Here is an 18,026-nt window from a genome sequence, read left to right as displayed (position 1 = left end):
GCGGCACGGGCCTCATGGCTCCGGGCCGAGCCCAGCTCGGCGCTTCGTCCCCCTCACAGCGTCTGTCCAGCTTCACCAGCCCAGCCTGGCCCGGGCAGCGCCGCTCCGGCCTCGACACCTGCAGCGCCTCAGCCCGGCCCGGCCCGAGCTCGGGCCCGGCGCCATTTTGGGCCTCGGGGGCAGCTCCCGCGGGCTCCGCCGGCGAGCCCCGGACCCTCGCCGCGGTACTCACGGGCAGGGCGCGGCGGGCACGCCGCGGCAGGAGGAGGAGGAGGCGGAGGAGCAGCACCCCCGCGGCGCCCAGCGCCAGCAGCAGCCCCGAGCCGCTCCGCATGGCCGCAGCCTATCGCCGCCGCCGCTCCGGCCCTGCCCCCGGCCCGCCTCCCGCCGCGCCCGGCATCGCGGCCCCGGCCCAGCCTCATTCAAACGGCAGCAGCGCCCGGCACCCGCCGGCTCCAGGTAACGCGCGGGTGGCGGCGGGGCGGGCCGGGGTGGGTCGCGGTGGCCCCGCGGAGCTCTGGCAGCCGGGTCGCACGGTGACCTTGCCCGCGGGGGGCGCGGGCATCTCCTCTGCGCGGCCTGCCCCGCAGCCGGGCACGCCTGGGCGGCCGCGCCGCGCCCCCTTCCCGCGGCCGGGCCGGGCCGGGAGCGCCGCTGGGGCCGCGGCAGCCGCGTCCCGGAGAGGGGCTGGGCCGGGCCGGGCCGGCGGGACCTGCAGCGGACCTCGGGCCTCGCCCTCCCTGCAAACCTCACAAAAACCTGCGGGGACACCAGCCGTGCTCCCGAATTTGATAAAACCACCGGGATTTCTGAGGATTAGCCGAGCCAGCGAGCCTCCTGAGCCCTGTCCGCTCCCTCTCTCCCCATCTCGGTGCTCACCGCTGCTCTTTCTGCGGTAATTTCACTGTTTTTTTACTCCAGGCCTGGTTCCCAGCAGGCCCCGAAGCTGCTGCGCTGGCGGCCCAGCCTTCGGCAGAGATGCAAACCACCCCTGACAATTAGATGCCATTTCTCAGCTTTTATGAAGGGGTCTGGGAGATGTTTTTTTGTGCCTTGAGTTAGTTTTATCCAAGATAAATATGAATGAAGTTGACTTTTCATACCAAAGTCTTGTTCTTGATATGTTTTCACTCGGTATTGAGTTTGTTGGTGGTTCCCTGTGCTTTGTCCAGCATCACCACCTACCTAATTACAAAAAAAAAAAAATGTATTTTTAACTGCGTGGCTGTACTAGCTGTAAAGCCAAGGATTGTTTTGGAAATGTGTAATATAACATCACTTGTCAGTTGGAGTGACATTACTGTTTAAAATTATGTCATATGGCTCATTTTAAATAATATATGTACCTTAATTTTTACCTGTTTCAGAAAAATTAGTTAAAGATGCATTAAAGAAGGAGAAATTGACATTTTCTTTAAATGTCTCCCTGCTTGGCAGTTTCCTTAAAATGCTTTTGTTTATTTAAAGGGATCTTGGGGAGCTGAAGCTGTTTATCTGTGTGAGGGACTGAAAGGGGAGAAGATGAGTTCCTTTGGACCTAATTTTCCTGTTGAAATACATGGAGTCAGCATGTCTTACAAAATAATTGAGCAACTAAAACACAGGTGCTATCTTGTGTTGCAGAGCTAAGGAAGAACAGTTTTGCTTTTGGTAGAGTGTGCTAGTTGAAAACATGTTGGCCACCAAGCTGTCCCGCCCTCTCTTGAACTTCTCTGTGAAAGCCCTGAGTTTCAAGGACCCAGGGAATGGCTTTAGGTAAGTAACTTGGTGGAGAAGAAGAAAGAGTGACATCTTGAGTAAAGCACGTGTCAAAGACTCACTTGATGTCAGTGGGACAGTTTATTTACGGAGTCACAAGGTGGTTGAGGTTGGAAGAGACTTATGAAAGTCATGTGGTCCAACACTCTGCTAAAACAGGCCCCCTTTGAGCTGGTTGCCCAGAGCTGTGTCCAGGTGGCTTTTGAGTTTCTCCAGAGATGGGTACTCTACAACCTGCCTGCACAACCCAGGGCTCAGTCACTGAGCTGAGCACAGCAGAGATGGACTCTATATGCAAGCAGCAGTTGGCAACTTGTAGAGTAGAGCATTAATTCAGTAGCCTTCAAGAGGGTTTTTTTAATATCAGGAAGTAGGCCTTGCTTTAGTGCAAGAAACTGTCGTGTATGTCTGTGACTTCATTAAAGTGGCAGTGAATCCTATGAAAAGAGGAAGTTGAGAGGGAGGTTTCACTGAGAAACTGAGGTGGTTTTTTTCTGCAAGTGAACAGCTAATTACCTATCTAATTGTAATTTCTAGCTCTGAAAAAACCGCAGCATTTATATTACTGTATGGTTGGAACCCTATTAGTCCAAATTCAGAGCGAGTTGAGTGCTTTCCCTGGCTTTGTTTTGGGGCAGGGTTCCCAGACAGCAGTGTGTGTACCACTAATTGTACATAAGCCATTTAAAAGTGGCTCATGGCCTGTTAAACAAGAACTGCCACCTCCAGTGTTGCTCTACTGCTGCTGATAGTGATGTCCAGCATCATCATGGTCAAGGGTGGCTCTGGTAACAGGGTGTTGTAGATAGCTGAGCTGTTAAGAGATTTCCTGTGCAAACAGACATAGGTCTTTTATCTTCTATTTGCTCCACATACACCAGAGTTCACCTGCAGGAATCTGCTGTGGCTTTAAAAATAAGAATTAATGTTTTATTAACTTGAGAAAAGAATTTTCAGCATATTCTTGTTTTTTTTCTTTGCATCTTGTGTTTTACTTACTGTGTATTTGTGCTTTGTGTGTCTTGTACTCAGGGCAAAACTGTGTTGCTTTTGCAAGTCCCCACAGGTTGCTAAACCTGCGATGGAAATCCAACTGTTCATTGAGAGGCAGTGCTGCCACTATACCAGTGTCTTAATGCACTGAAGCAGCATTTATGTAGCATTATGCAGCATTTATTGACTTTTCAAGCTGAGGATTCCTTTTATTGGGGGAACTAAATAAAAGCCAGTGCATGATTACAAACACAAATTCAATTTGGGGACCATCTGTGCATTCTAAAAGTCTCTGTTTCCGTCTCTAGAATTCAATGATGCAGAATGACAAAAATAGCTTATGGTGCATTAGTGTACCATGTGGGGGCTCACATCACTCCCTGGCTGTTTCTGCTGATGACATTCCTGCTTAGCAGCAGCCAGCATCAGTTTTTTTTTTTGCCCCTGCCTTCAGGTCAAGATAGGCAGAATGTTAAGTACAGTAGTTTCACGAATACAAGCCGCACGGATTATAAGCCGCACCCCCGGTGCCTCGACAATGTTGCTGTCTTTGTCAATAGATAAGCCGCACCCCGAATATTAGCCGCACTTTCGTTCGTCGCGAGAATCCGTGCGCAGCTTTCACAAATTGGCCAATTAGTAAGAGGATCGCGGCATAGCGGGCTTTACTGGCTCGGGGCGGGGCCAGGCAGGCTCGGCCCGCTCATGGTTGCCGACGGGGCCGGGTGGCCCAGCTCAGCGCCACGGCTCGGCGGGGCTGGCCGGGTGGTGCTGCCGCCGCCGCCGGGCTCGCTGGCCCCCCTCTCCCGTCAGCACCGCCCCGCTGCCGCGTTCGCTCGCCCGGCTGGCAGGGCTGCCGCCGCCGGGCTCGCCGTCCGCCCCGCTGCCGCTTTCGCTCGCCCCGCGCCGCGCCTCGCGAGCGCCGCGCCCGCCCCGCGGCGCTTTCGCGGCTCGCGGCGGCGCTTTCGCGGCTCGCGGTTCGCGGCTCGCGGTTCGCGGCTCGCGGCTCGCGGTTCGCGGCTCGCGGTTCGCGGCTCGCGGCGGCGCTTTCGCGGCTCGCGGCTCGCGGCTCGCGGCTCGCGGTTCGCGGCTCGCGGTTCGCGGTTCGCGGCTCGCGGCTCGCGGCTCGCGGTTCGCGGCTCGCGGCGGCGCTTTCGCGGCTCGCGGCTCGCGGCTCGCGGTTCGCGGCTCGCGGTTCGCGGCTCGCGGCGGCGCTTTCGCGGCTCGCGGCTCGCGGTTCGCGGCTCGCGGTTCGCGGCTCGCGGCTCGCGGCTCGCGGTTCGCGGCTCGCGGCTCGCGGCTCGCGGTTCGCGGCGGCGCTTTCGCGGCTCGCGGCTCGCGGCTCGCGGCTCGCGGCTCGCGGTTCGCGGCTCGCGGCGGCGCTTTCGCGGCTCGCGGCTCGCGGCTCGCGGCTCGCGGCTCGCGGTTCGCGGCTCGCGGCTCGCGGTTCGCGGCTCGCGGTTCGCGGCTCGCGGCGGCGCTTTCGCGGCTCGCGGCTCGCGGTTCGCGGCTCGCGGTTCGCGGCTCGCGGCTCGCGGCTCGCGGTTCGCGGCTCGCGGCTCGCGGCTCGCGGTTCGCGGCGGCGCTTTCGCGGCTCGCGGCTCGCGGCTCGCGGTTCGCGGCTCGCGGCTCGCGGTTCGCGGCTCGCGGCGGCGCTTTCGCGAGCGCCGCTTTCGCTCGCCCCGCCGGCAGGGCTGCCGCCGCCGCCACCAGGCTCGCCGGCCGCCCCCTCCCGTCTGCACCGCCGCCGCGTTTCCTCGCCCTGGCCGGCACTGCAGGCCCCCGCACCGCCGGGCTCCCCCACGCTGCTGGCCCCGATTATGCTGGGCTTCCCCCGCTGCCAGGCAGCCCCACCCGCCGGCCTTCCTGCTTCTGCCATGCTCCCCTGCACTGCTAGCCCCAGTTCTCCCGGGCTCCCCCGCCCTGCTGGCTCAGGCTCTGCCGCCCGCCCCCGACACTGCTGGCCCCGCCTCTGCCAGGCTTTCCCACCTCTGCCGGGGCCGGCCGGGCTCCAGCTTGGCTTGGGGCTGCCGCGGGCTCTCACTTCCGTGTTGGCAGCTTTTAGAATTTTGTTAATAGATTAGCCGCCCCGGAATATTAGCCGCACTTCCGGGTTTCCACCAAAATTTTGGTCAAATTGGTGCGGCTTGTATTCGTGAAATTACTGTAGGTATTCTCTACAGCGTATTACGAATTGAGTGCAGCAAATCAGTGCTCTGCAGTGAAATAACAGGACCAAACATGACACTGAAAAATAAAAACCAAGTTCATTCAACAAAAAGTAATGTTAGGAACGTTTCTGGGCACTTTAAGACACACCAAGAATCTTACTGTTGAGGTGGAAGTTTCAATCCAGGATTGCAGGTCAGTGATGTTAACACACACTTTGTCTGAGGACTGACCTTTGCAGCAATTTAGTTGGCTATAGCTATTTCAAGAGCTGATTTGGCTTGTGACATGCTGTTGGAAAAACAGCATAACTGTTTCAGGAGGATGAGTGAACACCATTGCCTGAATATGTTGTCTCTTTTCCCATCTGGTTCAAAGCTACTGCCTTCACACATCCCTTGATTTCCCAAGATACGGCTCAGAGGCCAGAGTATCTGCAAGCTGCTGTACCGTGTAGTACAGGTCACCCTGGGAGAGCCTGTGATGTCTGAGCTGGAGTTAATTGTGAATGATTATGCAAATTTACTTAGAAGACAGAGAAGCAGCCTGCAAGATAAGCTCTGGGAAGGAAAGATGCTGTTAGAGGAACCAGAGGGTAGATGAAGTACAGCAAGTCTCAGGGAAGGCCAGAAAGCTCCAGAAGCACAATGTCAGTGCCCGAAGTAAAAATGAAAAAGCTCATAAAGTCTGGAGAGGTGACTGGCAAGGACAGAGCTTGGGGTCACTCTGATGTGACAGAGTGATGCTACTGGGTAGCATAGCTTTGCTAAACACTCTGATTTCCTGGAAGGCATTGATGCTTTGCTTTGGTCTGTCTTTGTGAATATGTTTTGTCTTCTGAGAGTCACACACTATGTGAAGGAGCTTCAGATCTGCATGACAGGTATTGCTCAAATACAGTGTTTCTTACCTTAAACAGTTGCAAAAAGGGGATATAAAATCTAAGAGTCTCTAATGGGTAGACACTGTCTAAGAGTATCTAATGGGAGAAGGTGTCATCCTGGATGAAATAAGGATGGAGCTGAAAAGGAGTGAGACAAATCCATGCAAGTTCAGTGTCAGGCAAGGGTGTCAAAGCCACAGCAGAATAACTTAATCAGAAAAATTAATAACTTCCCTTACTCCAACTTTGTGCAAATCTTGTTGCTTTTGAAAATGTGAACACTGCCTGTTTTGTGGGTGGAAGCAGCTCTGTGCCTCTAGACCAGGAGCTATTTTAGAATACTTTGTGATACCCAGACAGCTTCTGCAGCTGGAAATAGCATCAAGGTCTTTGGAGAAACAAATGTGTCATACTGTAGGAAACAGCACAGGCTCAGACTAAGGAGAAATATAGGCTAGATTCTGTCTTCCCCAGTGACAATGTACTTTATGCAAGAAGGCAGTGCTACATTCCTTTTCATGTGTATGTTGCTGCAGCAGGGTATGGATGGGATATTCCACATCTGACTGTTCTGTTGTTTTGGATTCTTTTAACAGGCCTGTGCAAAGATTTTCCTTCCCTCTCCTGTCCCCATGTGGCAGCCGCTCTTATGCAAATGAAGTCGATCAGGTGAGTGTGACTGTGGCTTCCAGGAACTAGTTCTGTTGAGCAGGGATTTTAAAATCCCTGAAGCCTGGTGACCAAACTCATCTTTCCAGTTTTCCAGAAAGACTACAAGCTGGACCTCTCGAGCATGCTTCACATTCTTTCCTAGCACCGAGCTTGAGCTTCCATTGACGTAGCACGGCATGTGCTGCTAAGGATGGAAATAAACAATCATACGAGTGGTTTTTTTCTATTTTTGGAACTCACTCAGCAGATTAAATGTTCCACCTTACAGTGGAGGGAATTTGCATGGCAAGTTCTTAATCAAGCACTCTTCCTGGAGTATAGTTGTTTAAAGACATGTAAATAAATCAGTGTGTCCTCAGCATTTCATGGAGAGTGGCCCTTTCTAGCAGCCCTTTCCTTGAAGATCCTGACTTACCAGGAACAGTGACAGGTGAAAGGAAGAGGAGTGTTTTGTCACCTTGTCTGTCTTGTGGCACGGCACCCAGCACTGTAGCAGTGCTAGAATGTGCACAACTTGCTCCATAACTCTGGAACAGAGTTTCCGAGGAGCTCAGATGTGATTCTTGCATCACTGCTGGGCTTCCAGTGTGAGGAGCCTTTGCTGCTTCCACCCAGCTTCCACCCAACTTCCACCCTGATCAGTCCTTGAGTATGCTGGGGGCAGCTGAATTTATAGTTTGTTAAAAGAGATGAGTCAAAGTGAATTGCAGGCAATTCTTATGTAATGCCACCCACAGCAGCACCTTAGATGTGCAATTATTGCTGTCTGATGCACCATCTGATTTTTAGCTTGTTATTTAACTGCTGCCTGTCTTTGACTTAGAAAAAGGAATTTGGAGAGGGAAGGAGGTATACTTCCATTTAAATTTTAAGTTGGAAAAACAGGAAGACCAAAAAAGCCCAACCAGACAAAAAAAGTGATGACCAACTGGTCTTAATTGCGTATATTAACCCCACTTGAATCTTCTTAGGTCTTAGAATGCAGCTCTAGAGGGTTTAGGTGCTAGAGAGAGAAAGATGAATGAGCAGTCAGTAAGATTAAACTATATCCTTTCTTTAGTCAAACTGTCTTTTCCATGCCCTATGGGCTGCGTGCACACAACAGTAGGCTTCTGACTGCTTTCAACATACAGGAACAGTTTCTGGTGAAGGGAGAATGTCTTGGGAACTGTCTGGTATATTTTCAAATTTCAAGATGGATATGAACTGCCAGAGCATGGTGGTTTGTTTGATCTGTCTGTCTTGGAAGCTGAACTCCTCCATGTTTGAACAGCAGTGATCCTGCCTCACTGGAGTGAATTCAGTATGAAAATGTGATTTCTTGTGTTCAGGAAGCACTGTGTGGCAGGAGCTGGCAGTGAGTGTAGAACATCCCTAGGACAGACTGCTCCTGGCCAAGGACATGACTTGTTCTGTGTGCTGCAAATCACTAATTTCAAATACTCAGCTCCAGTGCATTTTGTTCTGTTTTGTTTTGCAGATTGGCAGCAGAGCTGTGCTTATAACAGGCTGTGACTCAGGATTTGGATTTGACTTGGCCAAGCACCTGCATGACAAAGGTTTCATTATTTATGCTGGCTGCCTGCAAAAGGTAGGGGAAACAAAAACTGTTCTTCACCTGTGGCACGTGCAGCGACACATAGCAACTCCAGTCTTCCCTCTCCACTGCACAGCTTTCTGCAAAGGAGAAGGAGGGTGGTTGGTAACCTAAAGGGAAAGACACAGGTGCTTGAATTTATTTCACAGAGCAGAACTAGGACTGAATGGTATCTAGGGAGGTTCTTACTTAAATCACAACATTGTGGTCTATTCCATGTCTGATGAACTAGAATCCCAAATCTAATTTTATAGATTTAACCATAAGCAAATTTTGGTGTCAGACTGTAGTCTGGACCTTTGGCCCTGCTCTCAAACCATATATATTTATGCAGGCCTTATTTTGATTAATTTTGACATACACCAAGGCACCAGCAATTTTATGACATGTGTTTTGAGTGTATTTTTCTATATTCATGAGTACAGCCATGCCATGGTGTGTATTGGGGGTCTCCTGAAATAGTTGGGTAGGTAATGGAGACTCTAGTGCAAATGAGAGGAGATTTAGGCCACAGCTTAGTGAACAGAGCCTTGATAGGCTCTGAAAGAGAGCTTAGTTGGCAAAGCGTGGATTGATAGTCGTGGAGAACAGCAGAGTTTTAGTCTCTCCTTAAGAAGCGCTGCACTTTTTTTAGCTGCACAGCGATTTCCTGACAGAACAAACTTACTTCTCAGGATATCCTGGGTTGGGTCGGTTAGTTTGGTCTAATCTTTTTGGTCTAATCTCACTCATCACTAGAAATATATTTTGAATAGTGATATATTTAAGGAGAATTTACCAGGTATTCTTCAACGTTATCTGATTTTTTACTATTTTTTTCTCATTATTACTAAGTTTTGCTTAAATTAGTAGTTTGTTTCTGCTACATTTTTTCAAAAGAGGAGTCTGTCTCGATGGCTCTGTATCTTGTGTTTGTTCAGTCAAAGATTTATTTGTTAACCTGGACTCCCTCTACAGGCGTCACAGCAGAACAGGACACTTGGTACAAACTGCTGCCTTTCAAAAGGGCTCAAGACAGAGGGCAGATGAATACTTTTTTGATAGATGTTTCTGCTCAGCTTTTGTAACTGATGATCAACATTAGAGAATATAAGAACACTGCAAACTTAAAAAACACTTTTTAGAGAATTGCCTGCCTCTATGTTTACAGAAGTCAAAAACTTCAAAGTTGCAATGTTACTTAAGGGTTTCTTTTCTTCTGTCTGAGCTGCTAAAAAGGCACCGTTTTCAGTAGACATATCTAACAGTTACTGAAACCTCCCTTCTATTTTTGTTGTCTTCAGTACTTGTTCTACCGAATGCATGTTAGTGGAAAATCTTGGCCTCTGACAATTTCAATGTAAGCTTACATGCAGCAGTATGCCAGAAGTCTTTTAGACTTTGATCAATATTTACTTCCTCACAGAAAAATCAGCAGAAGGCTTTGCAGTATCACTCTGTAATTAAGTAGTGCTTCTTTAGCTGAACTCACATGCCATTTTCTAAAATCTTTGTGGCCGTGCCAAGAATGGTAACAGCAGTTGTCATCAGAAAACACTGGAAAATGCTGAAGCTCCTTAGTTAGCTGAGTGCCCTCCCATGTGTCTTCAGGCCATTATACTTTCTGTAGAACAAAAACAACTCCAGGAGACTGAGCTGATTTTTCACTGTGCTACAGGCTTCTCTAGCAAAGCCATAAGCAGAATTCTCATCAGAGTATAATTACTGCTGGTGCTGATTTTAGCAGCAGAAAACCTTGGTGTTTTTAGATGCTAGATAAAAGTGGAGGTAGAAATAAGGAACATAATCTTTGGATTGGATATATTTGACCTAGCCCTGACGTAGAGGAGATGACTCTGAAACTTCAGTGTCACTTCCACACTTCCATGGGTTTGTTTTTGACAGCACACCTGCACATCAGAAGCAGACTGCTGCCTGGGGAGCCACTGTGTCCTCAGGGCATGCACATTTCTTAGGAGCGTCTTGCCCTTACTGCAGATTAAAAGTATGTTCAGTGCTCACTCTTTATTAGGAAAGATTTCCTAAAGTGGCCAGATCCTGAGCACCTGACTGTAATTTTACTAAAGGAAACATGAGAGAGGAGTGTAGAGTCATGACTGAGGGGAGCCCAAGGATGGATCTGTGCTAAGTGTGCTGTTTCACATACAGTTACTTCCTAGTGTTTTCAGTGGCAAATATGCTCATGTGAGAGTTGTGTTGGTGCTGCATTGCCAAAAGACAGTGGTAGACTGGATCCAATGAATGCTCATGCTGCAGCTGTTTTATTTTTACCTCTTTGGTTAATATATGGAGAAGCCAGCTGACACAAGATGAAGAAGGTATTTTTCCATCAGTATCTGTTACCATTGGACATATGTGATGTTTGTCTCTACTGTCAGGAGTGTGGTGGAACTCCTGTTTGCTTTGCTGTGTGTGTTCAGGACTGTTGCAGCTTGCAGGGGAATGAGAAGGCACTGGTCTTCTGGGCAAGCTGACAAGCAGACTGCAAGGCTCCACAGGACTGCTCAGAGCCACAGGGTGTTAGAAACCAAGGACACACTGATATAGATACAAGCTGAAGCCCAGGAGCCCCAGAGAATGACCATGGAAAGAGGAAGGCAAGGCAGCAATGTGCTTTTTCGGTGTGCAAGAACTGGGCCCTCTTGCCACTGGGACAGTGTGCCCCGGGGGCTGGCAGCAGAGATGTACTGGTCTCTGCTGTAGCATGAGAAGATCCTTTCACTGTGTATGGGCCTGGGGATTGTAGGACAGGCTGCATCCCTGCCAGGAGACACAGTCACTGGGTGCCTGGATTAAACGTCTCCCATCTGCCCTTGCTGAAAGCCAAGAAAATGGCCTTGTGGGTGTGGGTTAACATCTGGAGTCCAATTCTTGGCCAGGATACCACCCCCAAGCACCCAGCTGCCTGTGGGTGGGAGGGCAGGAGGGGAGCTGGCTTGCAGAACCAACCCTGTCAGGGTTGAGGAAGAAGATGCTGTGAATGTCCCAGCAGAGCTATGAGGCCTCTAAGGCTGGTGTGGCCCAGAGATTTTGTAGTACCTCATAGAACTCAAATCAGGGAAAGAAGGACCCGGGCTTCATTTTCCTTCTTTCCTTGAGCAATATCTGCTGTTTTCAAAAGAATTGCATGTTTGCATTTGCTGATTCCCTGATGGCATTCCCACGTTTGCCACTTGTATGCTTTCCAATGCTTTGCCATATAGATTGCTTTGGCACCACAGTGCTTTTTGAGTGAGCAACAAACTTAGCACCAAACTCTTTTCAGTCGCTCTAACACTGCAATCAAACATGAGACTTCTAACCACTCCTTTCTGTAAGCAGTGTGCTTCCCTAGGAAGAGAGAGCAGTAAATGCCCTCTCTTAAGGACAATCACTAGCTGGTGTTAGCAGTCTGTGATGGAGTACAGAAGCATGGAGGAGAAGACAGGAGATGTCAGGTAGTTACATTAGTGAAATGTCTCTGAGCACAGTATATAAGAGCAGGAGTGAGAGGAGCCAGGAAAAGGATTTGTGAAAGACAGGTGGCACAGAGACAGGATTGTATGGCCAGCCTCATGTGGCATCCAAAGTGTGGTCTTTGAGAGAACTTTCACTTGAGGGACAGATGGGCAGCCTGGACTCAGACTGCAAACAAGCTCCATCCCATTGACAACTGCCTGCTGGCATCTGACAGGGAGTGCCTGTGGCTTGAGGTGTTCAGAGCAATCTGATGTCATTCAACAGTCAAGAAACAGGCCTGCTATGAAGTACTGGCCTGTTCCAGCTCAGAGGAAGACAACTCTTTAGCCAAAACCCTATATTTGTCAGGAGTGAAGGGCACTCTGATGCTTTCCTGCTGATGCAGACACAGTGAGTGAGGCTACCTGGAGGGCTGAGCAGTAGAGGAGCAAGAGCTGAGCAGCTGTCAGATGATCTTGTGGAAATGTTCCATGTCTAGCCTGTTAATTGGGAGTAACAGACTTCTGATGAGGGATGATACTGAAGGAGCTTCTTATAGTAAAGACAGGAATGTTCTCAAAATTTGATCATTTTCAGAGGTAGATCTCACCATCCTCTACAAAAATACTCTGGATTGGCTGGCACAGTCCAGTAGTTTATAACCATGGGAATGATTCAGGTATAGTCCCAATCTCATCCTGACATCCTGTGTCTGTGTCCTGGAAGCAGGCTTCACTCCTACAAAGGCATGAGCTCTGGGCATGGCAGCCCTGTTGCCAGCAATGTCTGGCCCATATGAAAGTATGTCAGGGACTGGCTGCAGTTAATTTACTGGGCTCTGAGGGAGTGTGTTCTGGGGAAAACTGTTGTTCTGAGCTGAGAAAAAAAGGAGTGGAGATGGGAATGAGAGTGAGAAAAAGTTGATAGGGGAGGCAGAGAAGAGAGCAAGATGCTGGAGAAGATCCTGGGGTCAACTGCCAGCAAGCAGACTGGCCAGGCTCTCGATGATCAGACTCTGTAGCAGTCCTTTGGAGGCAGTAGTTATGGCTTCCACTGCCTGGAAACCTGTGTCTAGATCAGCTGAGGGGAAAGAGCAGTGGGCAGCAGTCCCTCTTCTCAGACTGTTGTTCTCAAAGCTGGCAGTGTGACCAACAGGCACATGCAATGTAGATATGCAGACCCTCACTGGCCATTTTACACCATAACTCCCCAAGCAAGTTACTTGTCAAGCCAAGTGAGGATGGCACCACATTCCCACACCTGCAGCTGTGGGGCATAGCTTGGCCTCAGGAGCTGGTGCTGGGCAGGGGATACTTGCTGGGTGCCTTGTTGTGGCAGATCCACCTCTGGCTGCTTTCTTGGTGGTTGAAGTAGTTTGTACCAGCTGACTTGGTACAGGGCTCATGATCAGATGGAGGTGCTTGGAGAACAGTGTTCTGTAAGACCAGTCCTGTCTGCTCCCCTTCTAGGACTGCAGGATTGTCCTGAGTGTTCTGTGACTGCCCTGTGCAGTCTTTTGCTTGATTTGATAGTTGGTATGTGTGTGATATTCTGCACAGACTCTTGAGTTAGATTGAAACCAGCAGTTTCTTGCCTTCTAGGACAAGGGACAGGGTGGCTCCAAGGAGCTGGATGCCATGAAGAGTGATCGAATGAGAACTGTCCAGCTCAACGTCTGTGACAGCAAAGAAATGGACCGGGCAGTGGAGCACGTGCAAAACAGCCTCGAGGACCCAGAGAAAGGTGGGTGTGTGCAGTGGGCTCTGAGGCAGCAGAAGGGGCTGGAGCTTCCTTGGCTGGGCTCTGAGAGCACTGTCAGGGCATATTTCAAAAGCTGAACATGGGATTGAAGGACATAAATCTTTGAGGAGCATCAGGGCAGAGCAAATGGCCTGTCTGAATATTGTACCCTATCAGAAAGGAGCTTCCCACTTCACACAGTGTCTTCAAAGGAAACTGCTTTGCTCTCCACTAGCTCCTGTGGGGATGTTGGCAAAAATCAGAGAGGTGTCTGAGGCTCTGGGATTAGTGCTTTGTTCCTGTGAACTGAAGTTTATTGTGACTCCCTTTTTGTTGTAAAATGTGCCCAGTGTCCAAAGATTGGGAATTAAGAATGGGAATGTCTCCCTCACTCTTTCAAAAGGCAAAGGAAATGGAGAGGTTTTCCAAAGAATTTCCCATGAAGCCAGCTGGGTGTCATTAACACTATTGTAAATACTACCATTAAGAGTTCAGGGGCTAGCTGTACTGATTGTCTTACCCTGCCTGCTTCATTCTACTGAGGTGACGACAGCAAATTCTGCTCCAGTGCTGTGAAAATTGCCTTTGCTCATACATTTTTGGTACCTTTCCACCCTTTGAAGTAAATTTTTTTTCCTAATGGATATCCATAGTGAATACAAAGTTGTTTTAAAGCGGAGAACAACCAGTAGTGTTTTGGTTTGGATTTTGCAAACTAATTTATTTTGATTTTCTTTGTATTTATTTTTTATGTATTGATCTTCTATATAAATTAAGTTTGCTAGCTCTGTATTCTCAAGCACAGGCCAGGATCAAGTTGCCTTTACTGGGCTTCTTCTGATAACACAGATCTGGACACAGTCAGTCAGCAGATAAGAGTTTTTCTAAATAACAGATAGGAGCCTTTCTCAGACTTTTCTCAGCATGTTTCCTGTACAATTAGAGTTTTATATGAAGTGAGTTCATTTTATTCTAAATTCCTTTTAAATCTTTCCTGTTATTGCCAAATGAGTAGGCAGCTTCAGTTGTTGCCATTTTGGTTGCAACAGAACAAAAGGGAGAGGCCATGGCATGCATGCTCACCCATGCCTACACCTCCCTTCCCAGCACTGCAGACACTCAAGTACTTATGGTGACAGAAGGGATTTTACTTTGAAAGAATGACTCTTTTGTTTCTTAGAAAGTCATTCCTATTCTTATTATTTGCATTATATATTTTGCTTTTTTTAAAAAAATCATGATGGATAGAAAAAGAGTGGCAAGGAGAACAGCTTAGACAAGGCTGAAGTTCTCTGCTGGTTCAGAACTTCCTGGGAAGCCTCATCCACAGTACTTTGTGGCTGCAGTGTTGGGTGCAGACTTCCATGGTGATAATATTTGCTCAGGAGACTGAAGTCTGCTCTGGACTCTCTTCTCTTCTGGTCTTTGCCATCACAAGTCATAATGCAAAGCTCTGTTGTGTGGTTCAATAACCTATTAGCACAATAAATGGTGCTTGGTTTTGTCTTGTAGGACTCTGGGGGCTGGTTAACAATGCTGGGATCTCCACATTTGGGGAAGTTGAATTCACCAGCATGGACACCTACATGGAGGTAGCGGAAGTGAACCTGTGGGGAACTGTGCGAACCACCAAGGCTTTCCTCCCGCTCATCCGGAGGTCAAAGGGTGAGTGGCAAACTTCCTGACTGGCTCTCCCTGTAGTGAGTCCCTCATCCTGTCACATCTTGCTCTGTTAGAGGCCAGAAGGTCTATGGCACATCCCTCTGCACCACTGACCACCTTCCTGCCTTCAGAGACAGAATGTGGTCCCCAGCAGACACACGGATTGCTTCACCTCTCTGAGTTACACAACAAGGCAGCAGGCCTGAAAAAGTTATTTCTCTTTCCCATATGTGCTGCCTTATCCTACAACATCCCACACAAGATCTAATCCATTATACCTTCTTTTACCTGTTCAGAAACTGCAGATCACAATAAATTACAGTGCCAGGAGCATTCCTCCCTGCTCTATAAGAACCAGCTGTGACAGGGTGGGCAGCAGTGTAAAGTGTAAAAAGCTTCTTGCAGGGGAGTTGTCATTTTGCACTGCTACTCTGGGAGCCTGTGATGTAGGAAAGGAGGGGGTTGTACAGCAAAGGCATGCAGGCCTGGAGCTTGCATGGGTGTCAGCATAAAGAGGCAAAAGCTTTCCTGTTCTAGGGCCTACTGCCTTGCTAAATGAGAGTATTTTTCACTCTTGAGGAATTCACAGGCGTTAATGATGTTGCCCTATGCTGTAGACCTGGGCTGGATGTGGCCTGGGCAGCCCTTTTTCCACCATGGAAGGTTATCCACTTCTGAGGTCAACTTAGCCCTGGTACAAAATGCAGAGAACTCCAACCTCTGCCTAGACTGCAGCATCCATAGCCTCTTACAGCATTTTTCCCAGCCCAAATGGATGGCAGGGAGAAAGGCCTCTGTGCCTGGAGCCATAACCTAGTTGTCACATGGAAGAGTGCAGTGGACTTAAGCTGCTCTGGCCATTGGTGGTACAGGAACAATCCATTCTCTTATGAGAAACAGGCACTCAGAGCCACCACTGACCTTTGATTTGGAAATAAATAAGCTCAGCTTTGGTGCCAGAGGCTTTCCTTGCGCCTGATTTCACTTGTCTGTACTCAATCCAAATTGTTGCTGAGCAATCCTGTTTTCCCCCATGCCGGCTCTGTCCAGCCTCTCCTGTTCCCCAGAGCACTGAGCTTTGTGTGTCAGCATGTGCCTGTTCCCTCAGGTACAATGAGCCAAGGAGCACAAGCAGTGTGCTTATTTTCCTGCCTGAGGGCCACTGCCTAGGACAGCACTGCTCAGGCAGAGCCATGAGCAGGTCTGCCAGGCAGCCCTCAGCTGGCAGGTGGGTGGATGCACGTTCAGGAGCATGCTGGGTGGTGTGTGCCAGGTACCTGCTCCGGCTCAGGTACCACGGCTCAGCTGTGCTCTGCCTAGGTCGCGTGGTGAACATCAGTAGCATGATGGGGCGGATGGGCAGCCCTGCCCGCTCACCCTACTGCATCACCAAGTTTGGCGTGGAGGCCTTCTCCGACTGCCTGCGCTACGAGATGCAGCCCCAGGGCGTCATGGTCAGCATCGTGGAGCCCGGCAACTTCATCGCCGGCACCAAGCTGTACAGCCCCGAGCGCATCAAAGCCATCGCCGACAAAATGTGGGACGAGCTCCCCGAGATCGTGCGCAAGGACTACGGCAGGAAGTACTTTGACGAGCAGGTCAGCAAGATGGAGTCGTACTGCAACAGCGGCTCGACGGACACGTCGCCGGTGATCGAGAGCGTGGCGCACGCGCTCACCTCCACGGCCCCCTACACCCGCTACCACCCCATGGATTACTACTGGTGGCTGCGCATGCAGATCATGACCCACATGCCCGCTGCCATCTCAGACCGGCTCTACGTCTACTGAGGCCTCACACTCATAAGCTATCCTGGTGGGAAATTCGTTTTAAAGAGAGCTTTGTACACAGTTCCCATTAGCCCTTTTAAAATTTTTCTAACCTCATTTCAGAGTACTGTATTTTAGCTCTAAAGGGTTCATTTAAATATCTGATGTAACCTAAAAGGCAGTAATTTGCAAGGGATGTTTCATAGGCAGGAATATGTTATGTTTGTACAGGGACAATGATTTTTTTGCTATTTATTTCATGTAATCCTGTCTTTTTTCACCTCAAATATGAAACTATAATCATTATTTAAACTGCAATTGCTCTGAAGCATTTTCAGAATAATTTCTGCTGATGGCCAAACACAATCTTCACAATTCCTGCCTAGGATGCAGTCTTCACACCATAAAACAGAATCCCTGCATGCTCTAATGGCAAACCACTGCTTCCTCACGACAAAGAATGTCCAACTGACTTTTCCAGGCCTGGTCACAGTACCCAAGGCAGAGCAGACGCTTCTTTAATTTGGGGATCAGAACTCAAAATGCTCAAGGTGCTGAACTGAGCACCTGATCCCATCTCTTTCTCTCTTAGAATTACACTGATGCAACATTTGCTTTCTTGCAAGGGAGTTCAATGGCCCAGGGACTCAAGCTTGCAGACTTTCCCCGCAGGAGTTTCTTACTCATATGAGCATTCCCATGACTGTGAGCAGCTTTACGCACAGGACTGCAGGTGTCAGGATTAGCCTGCAGTGACATTTCCCTCCTCTTCACCAGTATCTGAACATCAACTCCAGAGTTAGCTTGGAGAGGAGTTTTGCTTGAGCTCCTGTGGTTTGTGAGGAGCACAGGGGAGCAGATGGAGCAGAGAGGGTTATAGTCACATCAGTGAATGCCCTTCTTGCCAGGGACCTCAGTTACAGCCAAGTATTTGTACAGCACCTTATGCAGAAGGGCCTTAACCCAAACCAGGCCTCCAGTACTGCAGCACAGGTGATGATAACAATAATAACTCCCATTGAAGGAGTCACTTAAATACATGCCACATGACATAGATCTATCACAACATCCATAATAATAAAGGTAACTTTAGGAGCAGTCTCATTTCCATGATTGTTGTTTACATATCTGAGAAACATTTGTTTTGTATTTTAAGAAAAGGAAAAAAAAGTCTTTCATGGGGAATTCAGGAAGAGTAAATTTTTTTAAGCTTGAAAGGCAAAAACAAAAAGTAATTAATGACCATTGTTAGTGAAGTTGAAAAGATCTCATGTGCTCTAGTAACATATCGTGACATGATCAAACTCTTTTGGCTTAATAAATGTATACATGAATGGTAACAAAA

General features: G+C 49.1%; 2 protein-coding genes across 3 annotated transcripts in view; one reads left to right on the top strand and one right to left on the bottom strand.

Moving 5' to 3' along the window:
• The window catches only part of LOC117000647 (D-beta-hydroxybutyrate dehydrogenase, mitochondrial-like), a 16,525-nt gene extending 16,191 nt beyond the window's left edge, over positions 1–334 (bottom strand). The window contains exon 1 of the mRNA XM_033068500.2: positions 233–334. Coding sequence (XP_032924391.1) covers positions 233–334 — 102 coding nt within the window. The remainder of the gene's footprint in view (positions 1–232) is intronic.
• BDH1 (3-hydroxybutyrate dehydrogenase 1) lies at positions 280–18,026 on the top strand. 2 transcript variants are annotated; one of them, XM_033068498.1, is made up of 7 exons: positions 280–459; positions 1,624–1,755; positions 6,400–6,472; positions 7,956–8,066; positions 13,112–13,253; positions 14,763–14,915; positions 16,233–18,026. In XM_033068498.1, the coding sequence occupies exons 2-7, from the start codon at positions 1,673–1,675 to the stop codon at positions 16,700–16,702; spliced, it is 1,032 nt and encodes a 343-aa protein (XP_032924389.1). In that variant the 5' UTR covers positions 280–459; positions 1,624–1,672; the 3' UTR covers positions 16,703–18,026. The 2 variants fall into 2 exon arrangements, with proteins under 2 accessions (XP_032924389.1, XP_032924390.1); XM_033068499.1 differs by lacking the exon at positions 280–459 and adding an exon at positions 728–895.

This window comes from Catharus ustulatus, chromosome 10, assembly GCF_009819885.2.
Source record: "Catharus ustulatus isolate bCatUst1 chromosome 10, bCatUst1.pri.v2, whole genome shotgun sequence".
NCBI classification, from domain to species: Eukaryota; Metazoa; Chordata; class Aves; order Passeriformes; family Turdidae; genus Catharus; species Catharus ustulatus.
The sequence above is the reverse complement of the archived record's forward strand: the minus strand, read 5'-3'. Positions and strand labels throughout refer to the sequence as shown.

Excerpts from the sequence above, each read along its gene's own strand:
- BDH1 (XM_033068498.1), top strand. The coding sequence starts at position 1,673 with ATGTTGGCCACCAAGCTGTCCCGCCCTCTCTTGAACTTCTCTGTGAAA. Across the intron at positions 8,067-13,111 it reads ATGCTGGCTGCCTGCAAAAG|GACAAGGGACAGGGTGGCTC; the intron begins GTAGGGGAAACA and ends CTTGCCTTCTAG. Across the intron at positions 14,916-16,232 it reads GCTCATCCGGAGGTCAAAGG|GTCGCGTGGTGAACATCAGT; the intron begins GTGAGTGGCAAA and ends TGCTCTGCCTAG.